General features: G+C 36.4%; 1 protein-coding gene and 1 pseudogene across 6 annotated transcripts in view; both read left to right on the plus strand.

The window, feature by feature from the left end:
• The window catches only part of TLK1 (tousled like kinase 1), a 155,949-nt gene extending 137,606 nt beyond the window's left edge, over positions 1 to 18,343 (plus strand). For 5 of the 6 annotated variants that reach the window (XM_030852100.3, XM_060302271.2, XM_060302273.1 and 2 more), the window contains 7 exons: positions 2,009 to 2,100; positions 2,186 to 2,275; positions 2,435 to 2,604; positions 2,923 to 3,058; positions 6,147 to 6,258; positions 7,684 to 7,791; positions 12,746 to 18,343. In XM_030852100.3, coding sequence (XP_030707960.1) covers positions 2,009 to 2,100; positions 2,186 to 2,275; positions 2,435 to 2,604; positions 2,923 to 3,058; positions 6,147 to 6,258; positions 7,684 to 7,791; positions 12,746 to 12,922 — 885 coding nt within the window. In that variant the 3' untranslated portion in view covers positions 12,923 to 18,343. The remainder of the gene's footprint in view (positions 1 to 2,008; positions 2,101 to 2,185; positions 2,276 to 2,434; positions 2,605 to 2,922; positions 3,059 to 6,146; positions 6,259 to 7,683; positions 7,792 to 12,745) is intronic. The other variant, XM_060302270.2, reaches the window with a different exon arrangement.
• On the plus strand, positions 18,336 to 19,404 carry LOC132597609 (elongin-C pseudogene; annotated as a pseudogene).
• Positions 19,405 to 20,186: the final 782 nt, after the last annotated feature.

Genomic DNA, 20,186 nt, shown 5'->3' on the forward strand with positions numbered 1-20,186 from the left:
TAGCTAGCACTAGCTCCGCCGAGAAGTTGCCCGGCTTCTGAGCCTACAGATAGCTTTCATGACAGTCTTCTGCCACTGCCCAATAGTATTTCCATTGTTTTTAGCCCCACAGATAGGGTCTAAAAGGGACTTTTCTTTTGGAAGAAAAGGCTTCTGTAGAAATTAGAAAATGCAGATTGTGGGTCCCTAATGACTTGAACCCTCATTACTGATTTAAATACTAATGACAGCCCCTCCGACCCCTTCAAGTCCTTTCATTGTTGCCAGGTCGCTTGGTAAACAAAGTAGCTGACTGTAAGTCAAAAAATTGACTCTTCTCTATACCAAGGTGGAAAGCATTGAATCAGTTGCTCAGTGATTACCATCTTAGCTTTATGGGAAGGTATACTTTACTCTCCTAATCTTGGGAGAAAGATATGTCATATACAGTTATTATAATCATTATACATGGATGATAACTTTATTAGTACTTAGAATTTTATTTTCTATTTTTTTACTGATTGCCTTTGAGTTTTATAAAAGCTTTTTTGCTTTCTCTCACATGAACTTCTTTTATTCTTTTCTATTTCTTAAAACTTAACTTTTAATAATATAATGAGCTAATGTTTATTGGATATTTATTATGAATCATATATTATTCTGAACACTTTATACGTTTCACCCCATTTAGTCAACAACCCAAACTTCATGAGACTGAGGCTATTAGAGAGGGTATTAAGCACAAAGTCATGCAGCTAATAAGTTCATCTGACTCCAAAGTGAATATTCTTAATTACTGCATCCTATATTATTTCTGATCTCATGCTTTTATAATTTCGTGACAAGCAGTTTACCCCTACTGCTTATTTTAAGGTTAAATTGATAGGGGCAGTGGGAACTAGGAACCTTCTTCCTAATAAATATGTAAGCTTTTAGTGTTTTAAGGGAGCGCTTTTGTGTAAAAGTCACAGTTGAACCTAAATTATTAATTCCTCTTTAATGATATTCATTGTTTTTAAAAAACATTTATAAGTCACCTGAAGCCTTAAAATATTGATCATTCTTTATTTAAGAAATAGTCTGGTCATTTGAACAAACAAGTATAAAACCTTTTTTGAGCCCAGATTAAGGAAATATTACTGATAGAGTTAGGTATGATAATTACATATGGTTAATGGTTATGGTTATGTTTAAACAGTTTCATAATAAAAGTTTAGAATTTTTTTAAAACAGTTGGGAAATTGTTAGGAACTTGTTAATTTTCAAATAAGGGGGGGGGAAGGTGGAGTTGCTAGGAAAGGATACAGGAACCCACCAAAAAAGTATTACAGCCGCCTGTTTTCCTGGCCACTTACTGCTACTACCAGTATAGAGAAGAACGTCTATATTAAAAAAACAGATAGCTTGGGACTTCCCTGGTGGTGCAGTGGTTAAGAATACACCTGCCAGTGCAAGGGACACGTGTTTGATCCCTGGTCCAGGAAGATACCACGTGCCGCAGAGCAACTAAGCCCATGCACCACAACTACTAAGCCCATGCACCACAACTACTGAAGCCCGTGTGCCACAACGTCTGAGCCCGTGTGCTACAACTACTGAAGTCCTCGCATCTAGAGCCCGTGCTCTGCAACAACAGAAGCCTGCGCACCGCAACAAAGAGTAGACCCCACTTGCCGCAACTAGAGAAGGGCCGTGCACAGCAACAAAGACCCAACGCAGCCAAAAAAAAAAAAAAAAAAAAACCCAGAGAGCTTTATTGTTTTATCTTGATTCAATATATTGGCACTTATAAAACTTGAACGTGAAAATTCACATTAAGGTTTTCTCTGATTTAGCACCATGGAATTTGTATCTTGTTTCTGATAATAAATGTGCCACTGAACTATATACAACCTTAGCAGAGATGACTACCAAAAATCGTAATGTGTATTCTCATTCCATATTATTGCAAAAATTATCACTCAAAAAAAAAATCTCTTCACTATTCAGTTGGTCTTTGGTCCAAACTCTTCTATTCCTTGAATCGTAGGCTTTTGACCTTTATGAACAAAGATATGCTGCTGTGAAGATCCATCAGCTTAATAAAAGTTGGAGGGATGAGAAGAAGGAAAACTACCACAAGTAAATATTAATTCTTTATGGTTTTTATCAATTTTGAAAATATATTTAATTGTCATGGAGAATTAATATATTCTCTTTCTCGTAGACATGCCTGCAGAGAGTATAGAATACACAAAGAACTGGATCACCCCAGAATAGTTAAACTCTATGATTATTTCTCCTTGGATACAGATACGTAAGTGAATATAAAAGGATTTATTTTTTAAGAAAAGACATGTTGGCTTTTGCTTCCCCTATTCCATAGTGATAATATAAATACTCTTCATTTGTCCATTGTGATTCTGAATTATTGGATAATATTTTATGTCTGATTTTTTTCTCTTCTCCATTGTAGGTTTTGTACAGTGTTAGAATACTGTGAAGGCAATGACTTGGATTTCTATCTGAAGCAACATAAATTAATGTCAGAGAAAGAAGCTAGGTCTATTGTAATGCAGATTGTAAATGCACTAAGATATCTCAATGAAATCAAACCCCCTATTATACATTATGATCTTAAACCAGGTAATTAATAAAATTTTTGTCTAAATAATTTAAGCTTTAAAGAGTGTAATTTTTAAAAGTCTTACTTGCTAAGTTATCAGAAAATATGCTTTTTGGTTTAGTTTTTAAAAGTCAGTGGAATACTAGTGGTAGTAGCTGAAGTGTTTTTAAAATTTATATCACTGCATTTTAAAACTATATTTTAAATGTATATCTTAATTGATTAAAAATTTTACATATGTATTTTAAGTGTATTATTTCCCAAAAGTCCAGCTTTAGTAGTAAAGATAATGTTTTTCATTTATGTTTCATTAAAAGAACTTTATACTTTGTTCTTAGGGAACATCCTTCTGGTAGATGGAACAGCATGCGGAGAAATTAAAATTACTGATTTTGGTCTGTCCAAGATTATGGATGATGACAGCTATGGTGTAGATGGAATGGATCTAACTTCCCAAGGGGCAGGCACTTACTGGTAAGTGTATTATTAAAAACACCAGAATTACCTAGATTAGTGCCCAGTCTTTTTAATGAGAGTTTATTTTCGCATACCTTTGAGATTACTGTGGTGTGATGAGAGTACTGATATGAAGTCTCTGAGTTGAGAGACTACTATCATCAGTCCTGTTTTCTCACCTGGTCTTAACTGTAACTATCAGCAAACCGGAGGAAGAAAAACTTGGCATCAGCAAGTGACTACCAGCTAGTTCCCTACCAGCCAGAAACTCCTAACATGGAGAATTTGTGAATCTTGTTCTATAATGTTGGAGTGATGTTTATCGTGAGTAATGATACTTAATATAATATCTTAGCTATTAAAAGCAATAACTAATAAGCATTAAGCCCTCTCTGTAGAGGTTTTGTGGTTACAGTTTTTGTTTAAGATGGATGTTTTGTCGATAATGAATGAAAGAGAAATTTGGTACAGTCTTGGTCTTTGGCCTTAACGCTCAAAAATCTTTTTAATAACTTCATACATACAGATATAAATCTAGATAGAACCATAGATTCACTGATACGAGTCTAAATGAATGTCATTCCCTTCAGAGTTACCTACGTGTTGACAAAAATTACTTCAGTGTGAATTTTCAAACTTAGTATCAAATTTGCCAAAGTGGAGAACATAGACTATAAAATTTCAAAACTAATTTAGTTTTCAGAATAAATTAGTTTAGCAAAAAAGAGTGAAATCTTAAATGGAAGGGAGATAACTACTCAGCTTCACTGAGCAGGATGGTGACTACAAACATAAATGTGACTTTGGAGTCTTCAGAACAATCTTCACATAGCCTGGGCAATAATAACCAATTCTATAAAATGCCACAGGTTGGTATGGACTTTACTTTTCAGAGTAAGGATTAGTCATGTTCCATGTATTCATTTAAAGCCAGTTTAGAGTTTCAAATTATGCTTGTGGCATTTTTTAGGAATATAAGATAATGTATCAATTTTCTTTCAATATATATTCTTTAAAAGTCTATCATTCAAACTAGTAACTCCTTAAAAGTCAGTACCCTCAGTCAGTAGTCTTTACACTTCTTTCTTTTAGCAACAAGGCTCCTTTTTTCACCACAAAATCTTAGAATCCTAATAAAACCAACAAAAATAAGGCTTCTTGGTAGAACCCTGTATTCTGTGGCAGACAGCTTGAAAACCATGTTCTAAATAATAGATCATCCTTCCTCTGCAGAGACTCCCACCATACTGTTTCCCTCTCACTCTGGCTTCCCTAGTGCAGGGCAGGGCAAGGAAATTTCCCCCTGACAGATGGGCATGAGACAGGGAAGCTTATGTTTTAGGGTGCTGTGCAGGAAGACGATACAGTCATGGCATTTCCATGTTAGGAACCTGGAATTATATACTTCTTGTGGAAACAGCTTTCCCCAAAATGGTTAGTTTTTTATTCATATACAGACTTTTAGAATATAGGTATGTAGTGCTTTTACACATCATCCCCAGAAGCTTAAATTATTTGTCAGTATCGCTTAGAAGAAAACGAGTTTTGTTTCTCCCTTCCTCTTGGGTCTCAAATGCAAGCATCCACTAAATCCCGCTGTCGTTTTCCCCGAGTAGCTTTGGTATCTATTCCTACACTTCCTCTCCTTGCTTATATACCCTTTTACCTTGAGAGACGGTATAGCACAGTGTTTGTTTAAGAGTCATTCTTGTTTCAGTTACACACACATAAACCTGCAGAAAATATACGCTTTTATTCATAAAACAAATCTGGCTTTTTATTTGATTTGGAGGGTAGGAAAGGATTTACATCACAAATAAGTTATTGGTCATCTGTGAATGTTCTGCTGAAATTTAAACGATTTTAGCATAGTGAGTATAAAACTAAAAAGAGTAGCTTCCCATTTAGCTGTATTATTCCTTTTCAGGACTTTGTAGTTTATCTAAATTTTTGAAGTGTGAGATGCTTGCAATCCTGATGGAGCTTTTTATCAATACTTATAACCTAAGGTTAAAAGTAAAAATTTATTTTTACTTATATGTATTTTTACCTTTTAAATAAATTTTACAATCTATTTTTACCTTTTCTTTATCTAAAATTATAAATTTATAAATAAAAATAGTATTTTTGAATGCTCCATATATTTCTGATGCTGCTACTGTTTGAAACTGTACAATGAATTAACGCTGTAATGGAGGTAACATCTGCCTGGAGGGAAGCAGAGAAGGCTTGTGAAAGTTGGGTGGGTCTTGAAGAAGAAAGGGTGGTCACTGTGTGAACTGAAGTAGTTAAGGAAGGCATAAGAGGTTGTCATATTCAGAAGCATTGCGGGGAAGCACAGTGTAGGGAACCAAGTGAATCGGCTTTGCCTAACCAGTTTGAGGGGCTGGGGGTCAGGAGAAGAGATTTTGGAAATTTAAGTTGCTGCTAGATTAGGACAGGTCTCGTGTTACAAGCAGGAGATACGCGGTCTTGCCTGGGCAGTGAGTGAGGTTGAGGTTCTTTAAACAAAAGAACTGGCTGATCGGATGTGTATTTTAGGAAGAGAACTTCCTACAGTTTGAAGATTGGTGAAGGGGGGATAGGAGAGGATTTCTTCTGTTAGTAGATACTTAGAACATTGTAATTTCTAATGATAATTTATCATTTCTGTAGATCATACACTACAGAAATGTATATAAGTTGACCCTTGAACAGTGCAGGGGCACCGGTCCTCTGCACAGTCAAAAATCTGAGTATAGCTTGCAGTTGCCCTTCATATACGTGGTTCCTCCACATGCCCGAAATTCAACCAGTCAGTCAGGGACTGTGTAGTGCTGCAGTATTTACTATAGAAAAAAATCCTCATATAAGTGGACCCGTGCAGTTTGAACCCGTGTTGGAAAAGGGTCAACTGTATATTACACACTTTAACCACAAAGTTGTTTGTTTTGGCTCTAAAGTCAAATGATACAGGGATACAAATACCTTAAAAGTTAGGACTTTAATCAGTGAAACTCACCTAAGGTTTTTGTATGGATAAAATGAGTGTAAGATTTTACATTTAGAAGGTTTTAAATTATAAATTGTTAATATCCTTTCCTTTTTTTCTCCCCCCAAAACCTAGGTATTTACCTCCTGAGTGTTTTGTAGTTGGAAAGGAACCACCGAAGATTTCCAACAAGGTTGATGTGTGGTCAGTCGGAGTCATCTTCTTTCAGTGTCTTTATGGTAGAAAAGTAAGTTGAAGTAATAACAGATTCAGCTGTATGGAGATAAGTTGAATTTTCCCCTTTTAAAGTTTCATTAACTTGAAGTCAATTTAGTCAAGAATTCCAAGAATGCAGACCTGGTTGAGGCAACAACAAAAAAACCCAAAATAACTGTTTATTTGGGGTTAGGAGCAGACTGGGAAGCAGAAATACATGAAAGCACTTGAATTGTGTTCTGCTGGATTACAAAAGCGGAGGAGGGTGCTTATAGGCAAAAAACTGCAAGCTTACACAAATTGTCAAGAATTAGGATTGGAGCTGGCAAGAAGTAAGGGTGCTTGTTAAGCAAAGATTGGGGTTTGAAATGATGACATAGTTGGGGAACTTTGAAAGTACAAGGTTGCAGCTGGCAATTGCTAGCAGATAGATACGGTTTTGAAAACATCTAGTGGTTTCCTTTAGTTTGATACAGTTCAGAAAGTTCAGGTTTTCTCTGATGCAGGAATGTGTCTGAAACCACATCCACAATGGCCACCCAGCTCCATTTTGGATGCCTGAACCATAGTTACTCCATTTGATTTTTTAAATGATCTTAAATATATTATCACTTCCTAAAATTTCTGTGGATCAGAATTATTTTAATGTCACAACAGCTTCTTTGGCCTGCTCTTTGCCTTTTTTTCTTTTAAGAAGAAGAAGTAACTAATCTGTTAACAGTGCTAACGTTTTTCTATTGCTAGGAATAAAGGAGTCAAAACTGTTCATGATCCTCCATTCTCTCCACTTCCTCACCTCCTCTACCCCATTCCCACCCCACACACACAGTTTGGCCTGAGCATGTTTCCTCCTGTGCTTCCTCAGGGACATTCCATCAAACTTAGTACTAATTTTTCCCAAACCTCTCTTTACATTGAAGTCAGAACTGTAAGCTACCATAGATATCCTTATCCCATTCAGTCCCTCCATCAGTGTGAAAAGAGAGATTCAGGGACTTGTCTGGGAACTCACTGCATGTTAGGACCAAACCCAGAGCTGATTCATTTAAGTTAGTGTGTCATACTCAAGGTATTTCACTCTTTGGACTTTTCACGGATGTTTCCACTACTTCTCCATCTCTTCTCTAATTAAACTTAAATTTTTAAACATTCAGAATAAAATTTAAAATTTTTTTGTTTTTATTTTTATCTTAATTAATTACTTATATGGCAATGGTATTATTTTCTGTTGCTTATTCACAATGTTTTGGCTATGCTAAGGATTGATCAGATGCTCTTCCTCAGCCTGCTATCAGTTATAACCTTGTTTCTATGAGAATGCATCCCAGCTTGCAAGTAACTGAGAGTAAGATTTTTTTAGAACACAAATCATTTGTATCTTGGGGATTCTCTGATAATATCTGTTTAAATATTTTGTGAGATAAATTTCTCAACATTGTATTTTTTTTTTTTAAAGCCATTTGGTCACAATCAATCTCAACAAGACATTCTTCAAGAAAATACAATATTAAAAGCCACAGATGTCCAGTTCCCTGTAAAACCGGTTGTAAGCAGTGAAGCAAAGGTACTAAGTTTATGAAAATAAGCTTTGTGAAGTAAAGACTGCAGCCACAGGAAAAGCTGTCCAGTAGGGGCTGGTGATTTGCTCTGGAGAAGAGTTGCTTTAGGCCTTTGGTTGTGATAGTTTTTAAGGACCCAAATATGGTCTGTGATTCTTTTAAGAAGCCAGGCAAAGGAGAACATAATCTACGATTACATTTACATAAAGTTTAAAACAAGCAGAACTCAATTATGGTGTTTAAAAGTCAGGATAGCTGTTACCCCAGTAGATTGGGGGCAGAGCCAGTGCCTGAAAGTGGGCATGAAGAGTCTTAGGAGTTCTGATAAAGTTCTTTTTCTTGATCTGTTTGCCAGTTACATAGATATATTCACTTTGTGCTGTACACTCTATGCTCAATAGGAAGAAAACACTAGGGCAAAAATGGCATCATACCCTTTGGCCAAACTAAATTGACAGTAAAGTGGAATGAGGGTGAAAGGAGTGTTTTACAGAAGAGAAATTCCAGAAAAAGAAGACTCCAGAATTTTGTAGGGAGAAATGCAGTATTCCACATTCAACACAGTTACAGGCATACCTCAGAGATATTGTGGGTTCGGTTCTGTACCACTGCAAATAAGGCGAATATTGCAATAAAGAAGTCACACATAGTTTTTGGTTTCCCGGTGCATATAAAAGTTATGTTTACATTATAATGTAGTCTGTTAAGTGTGCAATAGAATGATGTCTTAAAAAAATAATGTACATACCTTAATTAAAAATACTTGCTTGCTAAAAACTGTTAACCATCCTCTGAGCCTTCAGCCAGTAGTCTCTTTGCTTGTGAAGGGTCTTGCCTTGCTGTTGACAGCGGCTGACTGAGCAGGGTGGTGGCTGCTGAGGCAATTTCTTGGTCTCTTCCTTTCATGAACCATTTCTCTGTAGTATGCAGTGCTGTTTGAAAGAAGTTCTGCTGTGGGTAAAAAGCTTTCAAAATTGGAGTCAGTCCTCTTAAACCCTGCCACTGCTTTATGAACTAACTTTATGTAATATTCTAAATCCTTTGTTGTCATTTCAGCAATTAAGTTTGCAGTCTTACATGGGTGCAGTTCATGACCTCCCCCAAACAGTTACAACAGTAGCAGAAATCACTGATCGCCATAACAAATATAATGGAAAGTTTGAAATATTGCTAGAATTACCAGATGTGACACAGAGACACAAAGTGAGGTGTTGGAAAAATGGTGCTGATAGATTTGCTCAATGTGGGGTTGCCACAAACGTTCAATTTGTAAAAAAACAAAAAACGCAGTATTTGCAAAGTACAGTAGAACAAGGTGAGCCTGTGTTGGAAGTCCTAGCCAGAACAGTTAGTTAGGCAAGAAAAAGAAGTAAAAGGCATACAAATCAGAAAGGAAGAAGTAAAACTGTCACTATTTGCAGATAACATCATTTTATATATAAAAACCCTTAAGACACCACCAAAAAAGTTAGAACTAATCAACAAATTCAGTAAAGTTGTGGGATATGAAATCAATGCAACAAATTTTTATGTATTTCTATATACTAATAATAAAAGAGCAGAAAGAGAAATTAAGAACACAATCCCAGGGACTCCCCTGGCAGTCCAGTGGTTAGGACTTGGCACTTTCACTGCTGGGGCCCAGGTTCGATCCCTGGTTGGGGTGCAGCCAAAGAGAAAACAAAACAATCCCATTTACAGTCGCATCAGAAAGAATAAAACTATAAGACATTGATGAAAGAAATTGAAGAAGGCACAAGTAAATGGAAAGATATTCCATGTTCATGGATTGGAAGAATTAATGTTAAAATGTCCATACTACTAAAAGCAATCTACAGATTCAGTGCAATCCCTATCAAAATTCCAACAGTATTTTTCACAGAAATAGAGCAAACAGTCCTAAAATTCATATGGAAACACGAAAGACCCAAATAGTCAAAGCCATCTTGAGAACAAAGCTGAAGGCCTCATGCTCCATGATTTCAAACTACATTTCAAAGCTATAGTATTCAAAACAAACAGTACGGTATGCCATGGAACAACTAAGCCTGTGTGCCACAACTACTGAGCCTGTGCTCTAGAGCCCACGAGCCATAACTACTGAAGCCTGCATGCCTAGAGCCTGTGCTCCACAACAAGAGAAGCCACCACAATGAGAAGACCGCACACCACAACGAAGAGTAGCCCCTGCTCGCCACAACTAGAGAAAGCCTGCATGCAGCAACAAAGACCCAACACAACCAAAAATAAATAAAATTGATTCTTTAAAAAAAAAAAAAACATATGGTATTGGCATAAAAATACACAGATCAATGGAACATAATTGAGAGCCCTGAATAAACCCACACATGTATGGTCAATTTATGACAAAGAAGCCAAGAATATACAATGGGGAAAGGGTGGTCTCTTCAATAAATGGTGTTGGGAAAACTAGACAGACACATAAACAAGAATGAAACTGGACCACTATCTTATGCCATACACAAAAAGTAACTCAAAATGGATGACAGTCTTGAACTTAAGACTAGAAATCATAAAAGTCCTAAAAGAAAACATAGGCGGTAAGCTCCTTGACATAGGTCTTGGTGAGGAATTTTTGTATTTGACAACAAAAGCAAAGGCAACAAAGTAAAAGTAAACAATTGGGACTGCATCAAATGAAAAATCTGCACAGCAAAGGAAACCATGAACAAAATGAAAAGACAACTTACCAAATAGGAAGAATATTTGGAAATCATACCTGATAAGGGATTAATATCCAAAATATATAAAGAAATCAAACAGTCCGATTAAAAACAGAGGATCTGTATAGGTTTTTTTTTTCCCAAGGAGGACCTACATATGGCCAACAGGTGCATGAAAAGATGCTCAACATCACTCATAATCAGGGAAATCCAAATCAAAACCACAGTGAGAGATCACCTCATACCTGTAGAATAGCTGTTATCAAACAGACAAGAAATGAGTGTTGGCAAGGATGTGGAGACAAGGGAACCTGTGTGCACTGTTGGTGGGATTGTGAATTGGTGCAGCCAATATGGAAAACAATGTGGAGGTTCGTTGGAAAATTAAAAATAGAACTACCATATGATCAGCAGTTCTCCTTTTGAGTATCTGAAGAAAACAGAAACATTAACTCAAAATGATATGTGCATCCCCATGATCATTGCAGCATTATTTACAGTACCCGAGACATGGAAGCAACCTTAGGTGTCCAGCGTGGGATGAATGAATAAAGAAAATGTGGTGTGTGTGTCTATATACATATATAAAATGGAATACTGTTCAGACATTAAACAAAAGGAAATCTTGCCATTATATGTCATGTCTTGTCGTTATATGTCATATATAAGATTCTACATATGCCATTATATGTAGAATCTTAAAAAACAACAAACAGAAAAAAAACCAAGCTCACAGATACAGAGAAGAGAGGTGGGTGGGTGAGGGGTGGGCGAAATGGGTGAAGGGGGCCAAAAGGTACAAACTTCCAGTTATATAAGTCATGGGGATGTAGTGTACAGCCTGGGGATTATAGTTAATAATACTATATTGCATATTTGAAAGTTGCAAAGTTGCTAAGAGTAGATCTTAAAAGTTCTCATCACAAGAAAAACAATTTTATAACTACGTATGGTGACAGATGTTAACTAGACAATCATGGTGATCTTTTCACAATACAAATGTTGAATCATTATGTTGTATATCTGAAACTAATATGTCATTTTTTTTTTAATTACCATATGATCCAGCATTTCTACTTCTAGGTAGATACCAAAAAAAGTGGAAGCAAGGACTCAGATATTTATATACCAACATTCATAGCAGCATTATTCACAATAGTTAAAAGGTAGAAACAATCCAAATGTCAACCAAGAGATAAATGGGTAAACAAAATGTAGTATGTACATGCAGTGGAATATTATTCAGCCTTAAAAAGGAATGAGGCCCGTGAGCCATGGCCGCTGAGCCTGCCCATCCGGAGCCTGTGCTCCGCAACGGGAGAGGCCACAACTGTGAGAGGCCCACATACTGCCAAAAAAAAAAAAAAGGAATGAAATTCTGATGCATGCTACAACATGGATGACTCAAACATCATGCTAAGTGAAAGACACAGAAGGACAAATAAATATTGTATGATTCCACTCATATAAGGTACCTAGAATAGCCAGATCATAAAGGAACACAAGTGGTTACCAAGGGCTGGAGGAAGGAGCAATGGGGAGATACTGTTCAATGGGTGCAGAATTTCAGTTTTAGATGATGAAAAAGTTCTGCAGATGTATAGTGGTGATGTTGTATAGCAATGTGAATGTACTTAATGTCACTGAATTGTACACTCAAGGGTTAAAATGCTAATTTTTATGTTATGTATATTTTAATCTCAATAAAAATTAAGGAAAAAAAATGCAGCTTTCCAGCAATAAGTTTAAATGGTAGTAATAGTATTTAGATTGTAAAGTGAACTACTAGGGGGCTGTGAGTTGATAGTTGAATTTGGAGTGATAATTTTACTGCTACAATTTTTTTTAATTTATTTTACTTATTTATTTTTGGCTGCGTTGGGTCTTTGTTGCTGCACGTGGGCTTTCTCTAGTTGTGGCAGATGGGGGCTACTCTTCATTGTGGAGCACGGGCTCTAGAGCGCAGGCTCAGTAGTTGTGGCTCTCAGGCTCTAGAGCTCAGGCTCAGTAGTTGTGGCGCATGGGCTTAGTTGCTCCGCGGAATGTGGGATCTTCCCAGACCAGGGCTCGAACCCGTGTCCCCTGCATTGGCAGGCAGATTCTTAACCACTGCACCACCAGGGAAGCCCTATTGCTACAATTTCTTAAAAAATTTGAATCCCCAGTGAAGTAAAATCTATTTATTGTCTTAAATGTGTCCATCATCTGTAGTATTAGTTGATTGATATTTAGAAGAGGAAAAGATTTTAATTGCTGACTTTTTTTTTTTTTTAAGGCCTTTATAAGACGCTGTTTGGCATACCGAAAAGAAGATAGGTTTGATGTGCACCAACTGGCAAATGACCCCTATCTTCTCCCACACATGAGAAGATCCAATTCTTCAGGAAACTTACACATGGTTGGGCTGACAGCATCCCCTACACCCCCTTCTTCAAGCATAATTACTTACTGACTTTCCTCCAAAATTGGCATGATGTCTTTGAATTGCTTCCAGATGCATACTTGAGTTTGAGAGCTTTTGAGTGTTTTTGTTGTTTTCTTTTTTACACAGGATATGGTTGAGAACTGTTTGTGAACTGAAGTTCTTCATAGCATCGTTTGTATGAGAGTGGATCATGGGCGGTGAATAAATGTACACTTCTGACTGTAATCTTGAGCAGTGAAGGGTGACTGCCTGTTGCACAGAAACAGGAATACCATGTTAAGATAACAGAACAATGGTTTTTTGGGGGGAACACTGTAAATAACGTTTATAATACTTAAATACATTTGGTTGTTACTAGAGAGTTCTAATATGAAGGGTGGTTTTTCATTATTTAAAAACACATGGAAAAAATATGAGACGTATTTCTAACACAGGAACTATCTAGTGCCTGGATACATTCTTCAGCATTCAGCAGTTTATCTGCTGCAACCAAAGTAAGAACTGAATGACAGTGACAGTTGTGTTTTATAGTAATAGAATGTGAGAGTTAGACTCTTTGGACAAAGTTATTAGACTTTTGTCATTTGCCTATTCTGGCTTTTACCAAGTTGTACCTCGAAATCACATGTCCACTTTTTTCACTGGTCATGTTAAAGGGAGAGCTATTCCTAGATACATTACACCTTTGACAAAGTGAGCTGCTTGTTTTGAAATCAGCTGAAGTCACTAAATTATAATATCTCCAGTGTTCTCAACATGTTAGAATTGTTAACAGGTATTTTTCTTTTGTTACCAGGCCTTGTTCATTCAAACAAGTGACAATACGTAACCAAATGCAGACCAGTTCTATGCAGGATAATGATAAATTCCCTTCTAGCTCTATTGTAAATTGTGTACAGATGTCGTATTTCAATTACCGAGTTTCAGCAGCTTATTCTTGTACAAATGTTTAAAAATATGCCTTTTCTAATTGGATATTGTATTTTTTTTAAGTCTTCTTGAAGGCGCTTTAATTGCTGCTAAATGATGTTGCTTCTTTGCTAAAAAAATCAAATGACCTCCTTAAAGGTGCAAGTTGACTGTACATTATAGAGAGATTATTAAAAGCAGGCATTTATTAACAATCAAGGCATGTAAAAATGATCCGTGTTGGACATAAAGAGCTCTCGAAATCAGTTTCTTGGTTTCTAGGGCTGTGGAGCACATATATACTAGATTTATAAATTGTTCATGGTAATCCTACATTTCTAGAAAGTTCTTATCAGCAAGGTGGGATGATGGTCCCTTAAACGAGTTTCTTGTGGTTTGTACAGATTTGTTAAAATGTGAACATTTTCTAACTGCCTTGTATGGTAGAAACCATTATTTTTCAGGATGCTGTATGTCACTCCTCTAAGAAACTTCCTTATCATCACATTCATAATGCTGATACTTACATGTAAATTGTCCATGTTGCCGAAAAAGGAGGCTATGCTTACCACAGATTCCCCTTAATATTGTACAGTTAAACCATGGCTCTTTGTTCTTTCATTGTACATAGATACATTGTCTCTTTAAGATGCTGCTGAAATTGTAGAGAATGTAGCCAAAACAGTAATAAACGATGACAGTTAAAATTTAAAGACTATGAAGTTACATTTGAAGGGAGCGTTCAAGATTTAGGACATTGACTGACTTGGCTCCTTAAGAATTAACTGAATAAATTCTTGAAGTATACTTCAGGATAAGTATGAAGCGTTTCAAGCTGTTAAAGTATACCTAATAACCATTATCAAAGCTAATCCTGGGTAAGTAACACTTAGCCATATCGGGAATGGTTTAAGGGCTATACCTGTTCCTCTGCAGATGAAGATAGAAATCCTATTAAAAAAAATATTGATGTGGTAATGGAATGTAGCATCAATTGAGTGCTTTAGGTGCTGTCGGCCAATTTTTCAATTTTGTTTGAGTGAGTTTTCATCTTTCTGAATCCTAAAATACTATGTTCATATAGTAACAGTTATTTGAAGTCCTGAATTAAAAGAAAATAATCAGTTTGTTTAAAATTTTGGTGAGATATTTAAGTGGATGTGTACATCTAACATGAGATTGAAGAAGTGGTACAGACCTAGATCACTGGTCTTGACCACACTATTTTCAAATGAATGAAAGTGACTGCTACTGTCAAAATGCAGAAAAGGAGGAAAACAAGCCATAAAATAAAAGTGCTTCCCTGGGTTTAGGTAATCATCTGTTTAGAGTCCAAGATGTGTAGGCAGTAAATGAGTTGAGAGACCATCTATTCCTCCTAAAGTTTTTCCAAAGAAATGATACAGATTTGGGTGAGTATGCCCATATCTCAGCAGGTACAAGATAGCTCTAATTGAGCCAGAGTGAGTACTGTTACCTTCACCTGGGAAACTGGGATTTGTCACTAAGTAGTTTCAGTCACTCTGGCGATCTTTGGCTCTAACATCTTGAAGCTTACATTGTTTTTTGGTCTCCTGAATTCTGTCCTCAGAATTAAAGTATTTCCTATATGCCTAAGACAGTAGCCAAGGTCTTCTCCCTTTAAGCACTGCAAGGTAAATGTACAGTTTTTTGCATAGAATTTGAAATCTTTGTTTGGTATGAATTAGCTTTAGTGCATGCATGTTGAGAGGAAGTAAGTGTAGAAACCACCCTAATTTATTAAGTCTGGAGTTGGGTAGATATTTGGTTGTTTTTCAGAAATAAAGTTTCAAGTCTATTTTTTACTTGCTGCCATCCCCTGCTCCTTAAAAATAATTTTCAATTTAAATAGTACATAAAATGTGAACAGATACTTCTACAAATACCTCATTACATGAAACCAAAATGGTAGAATTTCAGTGAAACAAATTTAAAGAGTGTATTCTGTTTTGCTGTTGATCGCTGCTTATTAAATGCAATAATGCTGATTACCATCAGACGTTATTAGCTGTGTTTTGCAGTGGTAGTGCAGACGGTCCAGTCCTATTAGATTGTGAGTTTACTCTTAGAATTTACATTACCGTTTGATTTGTGTGAAAAAGACAGCCTTACTCTTAGTCCTTTAAAATCACATTGGCACGGCTTACTCTAATCCCACTTTAAATTTTGACATGTTATCTGATCATTTTCCTCCCAAGCTTAATCTGTTTCAAAAAGTGTTTTAGCACCTAGTTTTTAAATAAAATTGTTAGAATTCTAGTTCTTGGATTTCAGGAATTCTGTAACAGTTTTAGAATTTCTGTAACTTATCTGGTGATCTGAATTACAACATACACATCTCCATTTACCTTCCCTTGCTTTCATCTCCCTCCTTTTTTTTCTTCTTTTGAGGATTTTTCTTCCTGGGAATTCTTGGATGTTTGAATGGGAAAGATTTGAGTAAATGTATATAAACTGACTTCAAAACGATTGCATAGAGCCAGAGGAGAACTTAGAAGAGTCATCTTTCATTAGGATCAAAACGCATAGTTTTCACCTGGAAATCCTCACCCATTTAAAATACTAGAGATGTAGGTTACCTACATACCTATGACTTTTTAAAAAGGCAGTAACAATAATACTGGTTAAGAATTCATATCTTAGAACCAGATTCTTTGGGCTTAAATGTTGACTGCCATTTCCTACCTGTGTTTCAGGTTCCTCATCTGAAAATGAAGATAACAGTGTGACCATACAGAGTGGTTGCAAGGAGTAAATGAGCTCACATATATAAAACCCAGCACATTGTAATACCACGTATATAAAGCTGCTATTATTTTTTTTTTTTTATTTTTTTTGCAGTACACGGGCCTCTCACTGCTATGGCCTCTCCCATTGCGGAGCACAGGCTCCGGACGCGCAGGCTCACCGGCCATGGCTCACGGGCCCAGCCGCTCCGCGGCACGTGGGATCCTCCCGGACCGGGGCATGAACCCGTGTCCCCTGCATCGGCAGGCGGACTCCCAACCACTGCGCCACCAGGGAAGCCCTATTCTTTTTTAAGACTCAAAAATTGTTCTATTGCTTTTATCCTACATACAAGATGCAGTCTACTTTGCTTCCTGTGATAAATTTTCCTTTAAGAAACAGTTTTACAATACTTTATTCATTTCAAATGATGATTAGATTACCTGAAAAGGGAAGGTGATGGGGTGCAGCAACAAGAAAAAGTAACTCTGTCTCAACTGTAATTACCCAAAGGATCATACCCTAACCATGTAGGCTATTTCATCAGAGGAAATTCTACCGTACATCCTAGGGTTTTCCTTGATAGTAGCAACCATTTGAGGTAGGATAGGTGGTATTATCCCAGTTTTTTCACAGAGGGGGAAACAGTTGGAGAAAAGAAATAACTTGGTAAGACCACATAACTAATAAATGACATCAGAACTAAAGCCCGGCTTTTGGAGTCCTAGAGCCAGGTTCTTAACCATGCTAACATTTCGCTTGCCTCTTTATTATAAAACTTGTTTACTGTGTTAATGATTCTTCAGAATGACAAAAATGAACAGATAGAAACGTAACTGTCACCATAAAAGAGCAAATATAAAGAATTCTTCAACTGTTAGATCAGGAGTGCCATCTGAGCTGTGCCTTGATGGCTGGCTGTTAGTCATGTCAGAGAGGGGCTTCTGTCCAGATTCATTCTAGGCAAGGCAGAGAGTGGCTTTTCCTCTTCTCACACTTGTTTTTCATTGCATTTTTAATTTAAGTCAACGATCAGATTAGGTTCTGCTTAACTTGCAGGGATCAGTTAGTTCACCTTTCTCCTCCTCAGCCCACTTTCATGAGCATAGAAGGTATATTCTTCCTCTCCCTGCAGTGGTACTGGTTGGTCTCTAATAAATCTGGAAAACTGACTCTATTAAGTCAAAAAACTTGAGAAAGTCTTATAAATCTAATGAAATTACCCATGTGTGGTGCTCCAGTGCCAAGATCACAAATGAGTAATCCTGACTTTATCAAGTGACTCTCACTTTGATTTTTAAAAGTCTGTTTGTAATTAAATTTTTCTTAAAATACGTGATCCATTTTCATCTGAAGAACTTAGGCTGTTCCCGTAACCAAATACGTAAGCTAAACAGTATACGTGCATGACCAGCACCCCACTGTTCTTGGTGGAGTATATGGTATATTTGGTTTAAATACCATTGATATGGTCAGATGAGGATTTTTTTCTAGGATAGGACAAAGTTACATACTAAAATTACCTGATCTAAAGAATGAGTATGGTTGATTTATGTCATTCATATCGATCCTATTTCACCTCTTTATGTCTGCTAATGACCAAATTCATAACTTCCTTTTAAGGAGGTATTCAGAAGAGTGAAAAGTGGGGAAAGTCTGGGTTTTAAAGTCTGACTTGACTTTGCACCTGGCTTTGCTATTTAATAATTGGATGACCTTAGAGAAGTCACTGACTAACCTCTCTCGGCTTGCCTTCCACATCTGTAAAGTGTATATATTAATAGTACTTGCGGGCAGGCAGCTGGGTGGGTGTGGGGGGGGGTGCCAGTGTAGGGACTGTGGCAGTGCGCGGGGACGCGGTACAGTGGCTGCAGGGCTGAAGAGAAGCTACTAAAGTTCCTGTGGACGCAAAGTAGAATTTCACGAGAACATAATGGATGGAGAAGTGAAAACCTATGGTGGCTGTGAGGGCTCTGCTCTGATGCCATGTATGTCAAATTGGTATCTTCGGATGGTCATGAATTTATTATAGAAAGAGAACATGCGCTAACATCAGGACAAAAAAGGCATGTTGAGTGGCCCAGGTCAGTTTGCTGAGAACGAAACTAATGAAGTCAATTTTAGCGAGATCCCTTCACATGTGCTATCAAAAGTATGCATGTATTTTACCTACAAGGTTCGCTACACTAACAGCTCTATGGAGATTCCTGAATTTCCAATTGCACCTGAAATTGCACTGGAACGGCTGATGGCTGCAAACTTCCTAGATTTGTTAAATAAAATAAATTATAATAAACTGTTAACTTTTTTCAGTATTTAATACCTGTAGTTAGTAGTTTTTTCGTATATAGCATGTTGCCTGTGTGCAATTGAACTTTAAAGTTCGTTGCAAAGCAGATTACCTTCTGTTCTTTTGCATAGCAATCAGAGTTGAAATTTGTTTGCTACATCAACAAATTAAGGACATTTTTACAAATTGAGAAATAAATATGCCAGTTCATAGGTGTTTTTGCCTTATCCTTTGGATGTGATTTTTTAAATTAGAACAGTGGTGATATAGTAAATGCTGAAATTTAGGCATAAATTCAACACGTTCTACAGGTAAATAATGGGGCTACATGTTTTTATGTTTTTAGTGTTGTTTTAAAAACCTATTCTGATCTTAATAGCTGTCATTAGCATTACTAGACTTATGCAACTGCATATAATTGCATTATAAACAAATTTATAACTTAGCCAAAATATTGATTTTTATAACTGTCAAAGACAAGAGAGTTGAAATTTCCTATGTGTCTTTTGATAAACTGCAGTATTGTTTAAGTGTATCTTGTCTTTTTGTTTATTGCTACAATTTAAGAACTTTATTTAAAATCAGTTTTGGAAGATTACTAGGTACAGCTTTTGGAGCAGAGACTTCTTGAACTGTAGCCACATGGTCAACAAGTAAACTACATGACTTTAGTTTCATGTGCATTTTGCATTTTGGCCAATCCATTGACTATAATGTCTCCTTTGCAATATTCATTCTTACACAGTCCCTTGTGATTACACTTCTCATTATTTAAATGTTTTAAAAGACTCACTGTGAACTTCATCTAGATCCTAAGAGCAAGACTTCTGACAATTCTAGTCTTCCTCCAATCAACTGAAATGTTATAAAATATGAAAAACGTGGAGAGATGCAGTACAAATCTAATAATGCACTTTGATATAGTATATTAATTATCTTCTATTAAGGTATGTCCCACTAGACATGACATCCATAATTTGGGTCTTCTGAACTCAAACTTATAAAACAGGTCATTCAGCTTTTACGCTAAGACAAAAAAAATTTTGAAGAACTATAATAGAGCGTCTCTGCTTAGTCATGGAAAAAGAAGCACTAGAGTTGGGGTTATTATTGTCTCTATCTTAGTAGTAAAACAAAGCTGTTATTATAGGGTCTATAAATTTAAGTCTTCAGCTTACTTCTTTAAGACTGGTTCAGTATGGACCAGTTTTTCTGGAACCTGCAAAATCCATAAACAACCAAGATCGATAAAAGTAATTTTTCCTCTTAGAAGACCTAACACTGTTATTGAAAGCAATTAAATATAAATGTTAATTGCATATATTTTAGTAACATCTTAAGACA

The sequence above is a fragment of the Globicephala melas genome, chromosome 7, assembly GCF_963455315.2.
Source record: "Globicephala melas chromosome 7, mGloMel1.2, whole genome shotgun sequence".
Classification (NCBI taxonomy): Eukaryota; Metazoa; Chordata; class Mammalia; order Artiodactyla; family Delphinidae; genus Globicephala; species Globicephala melas.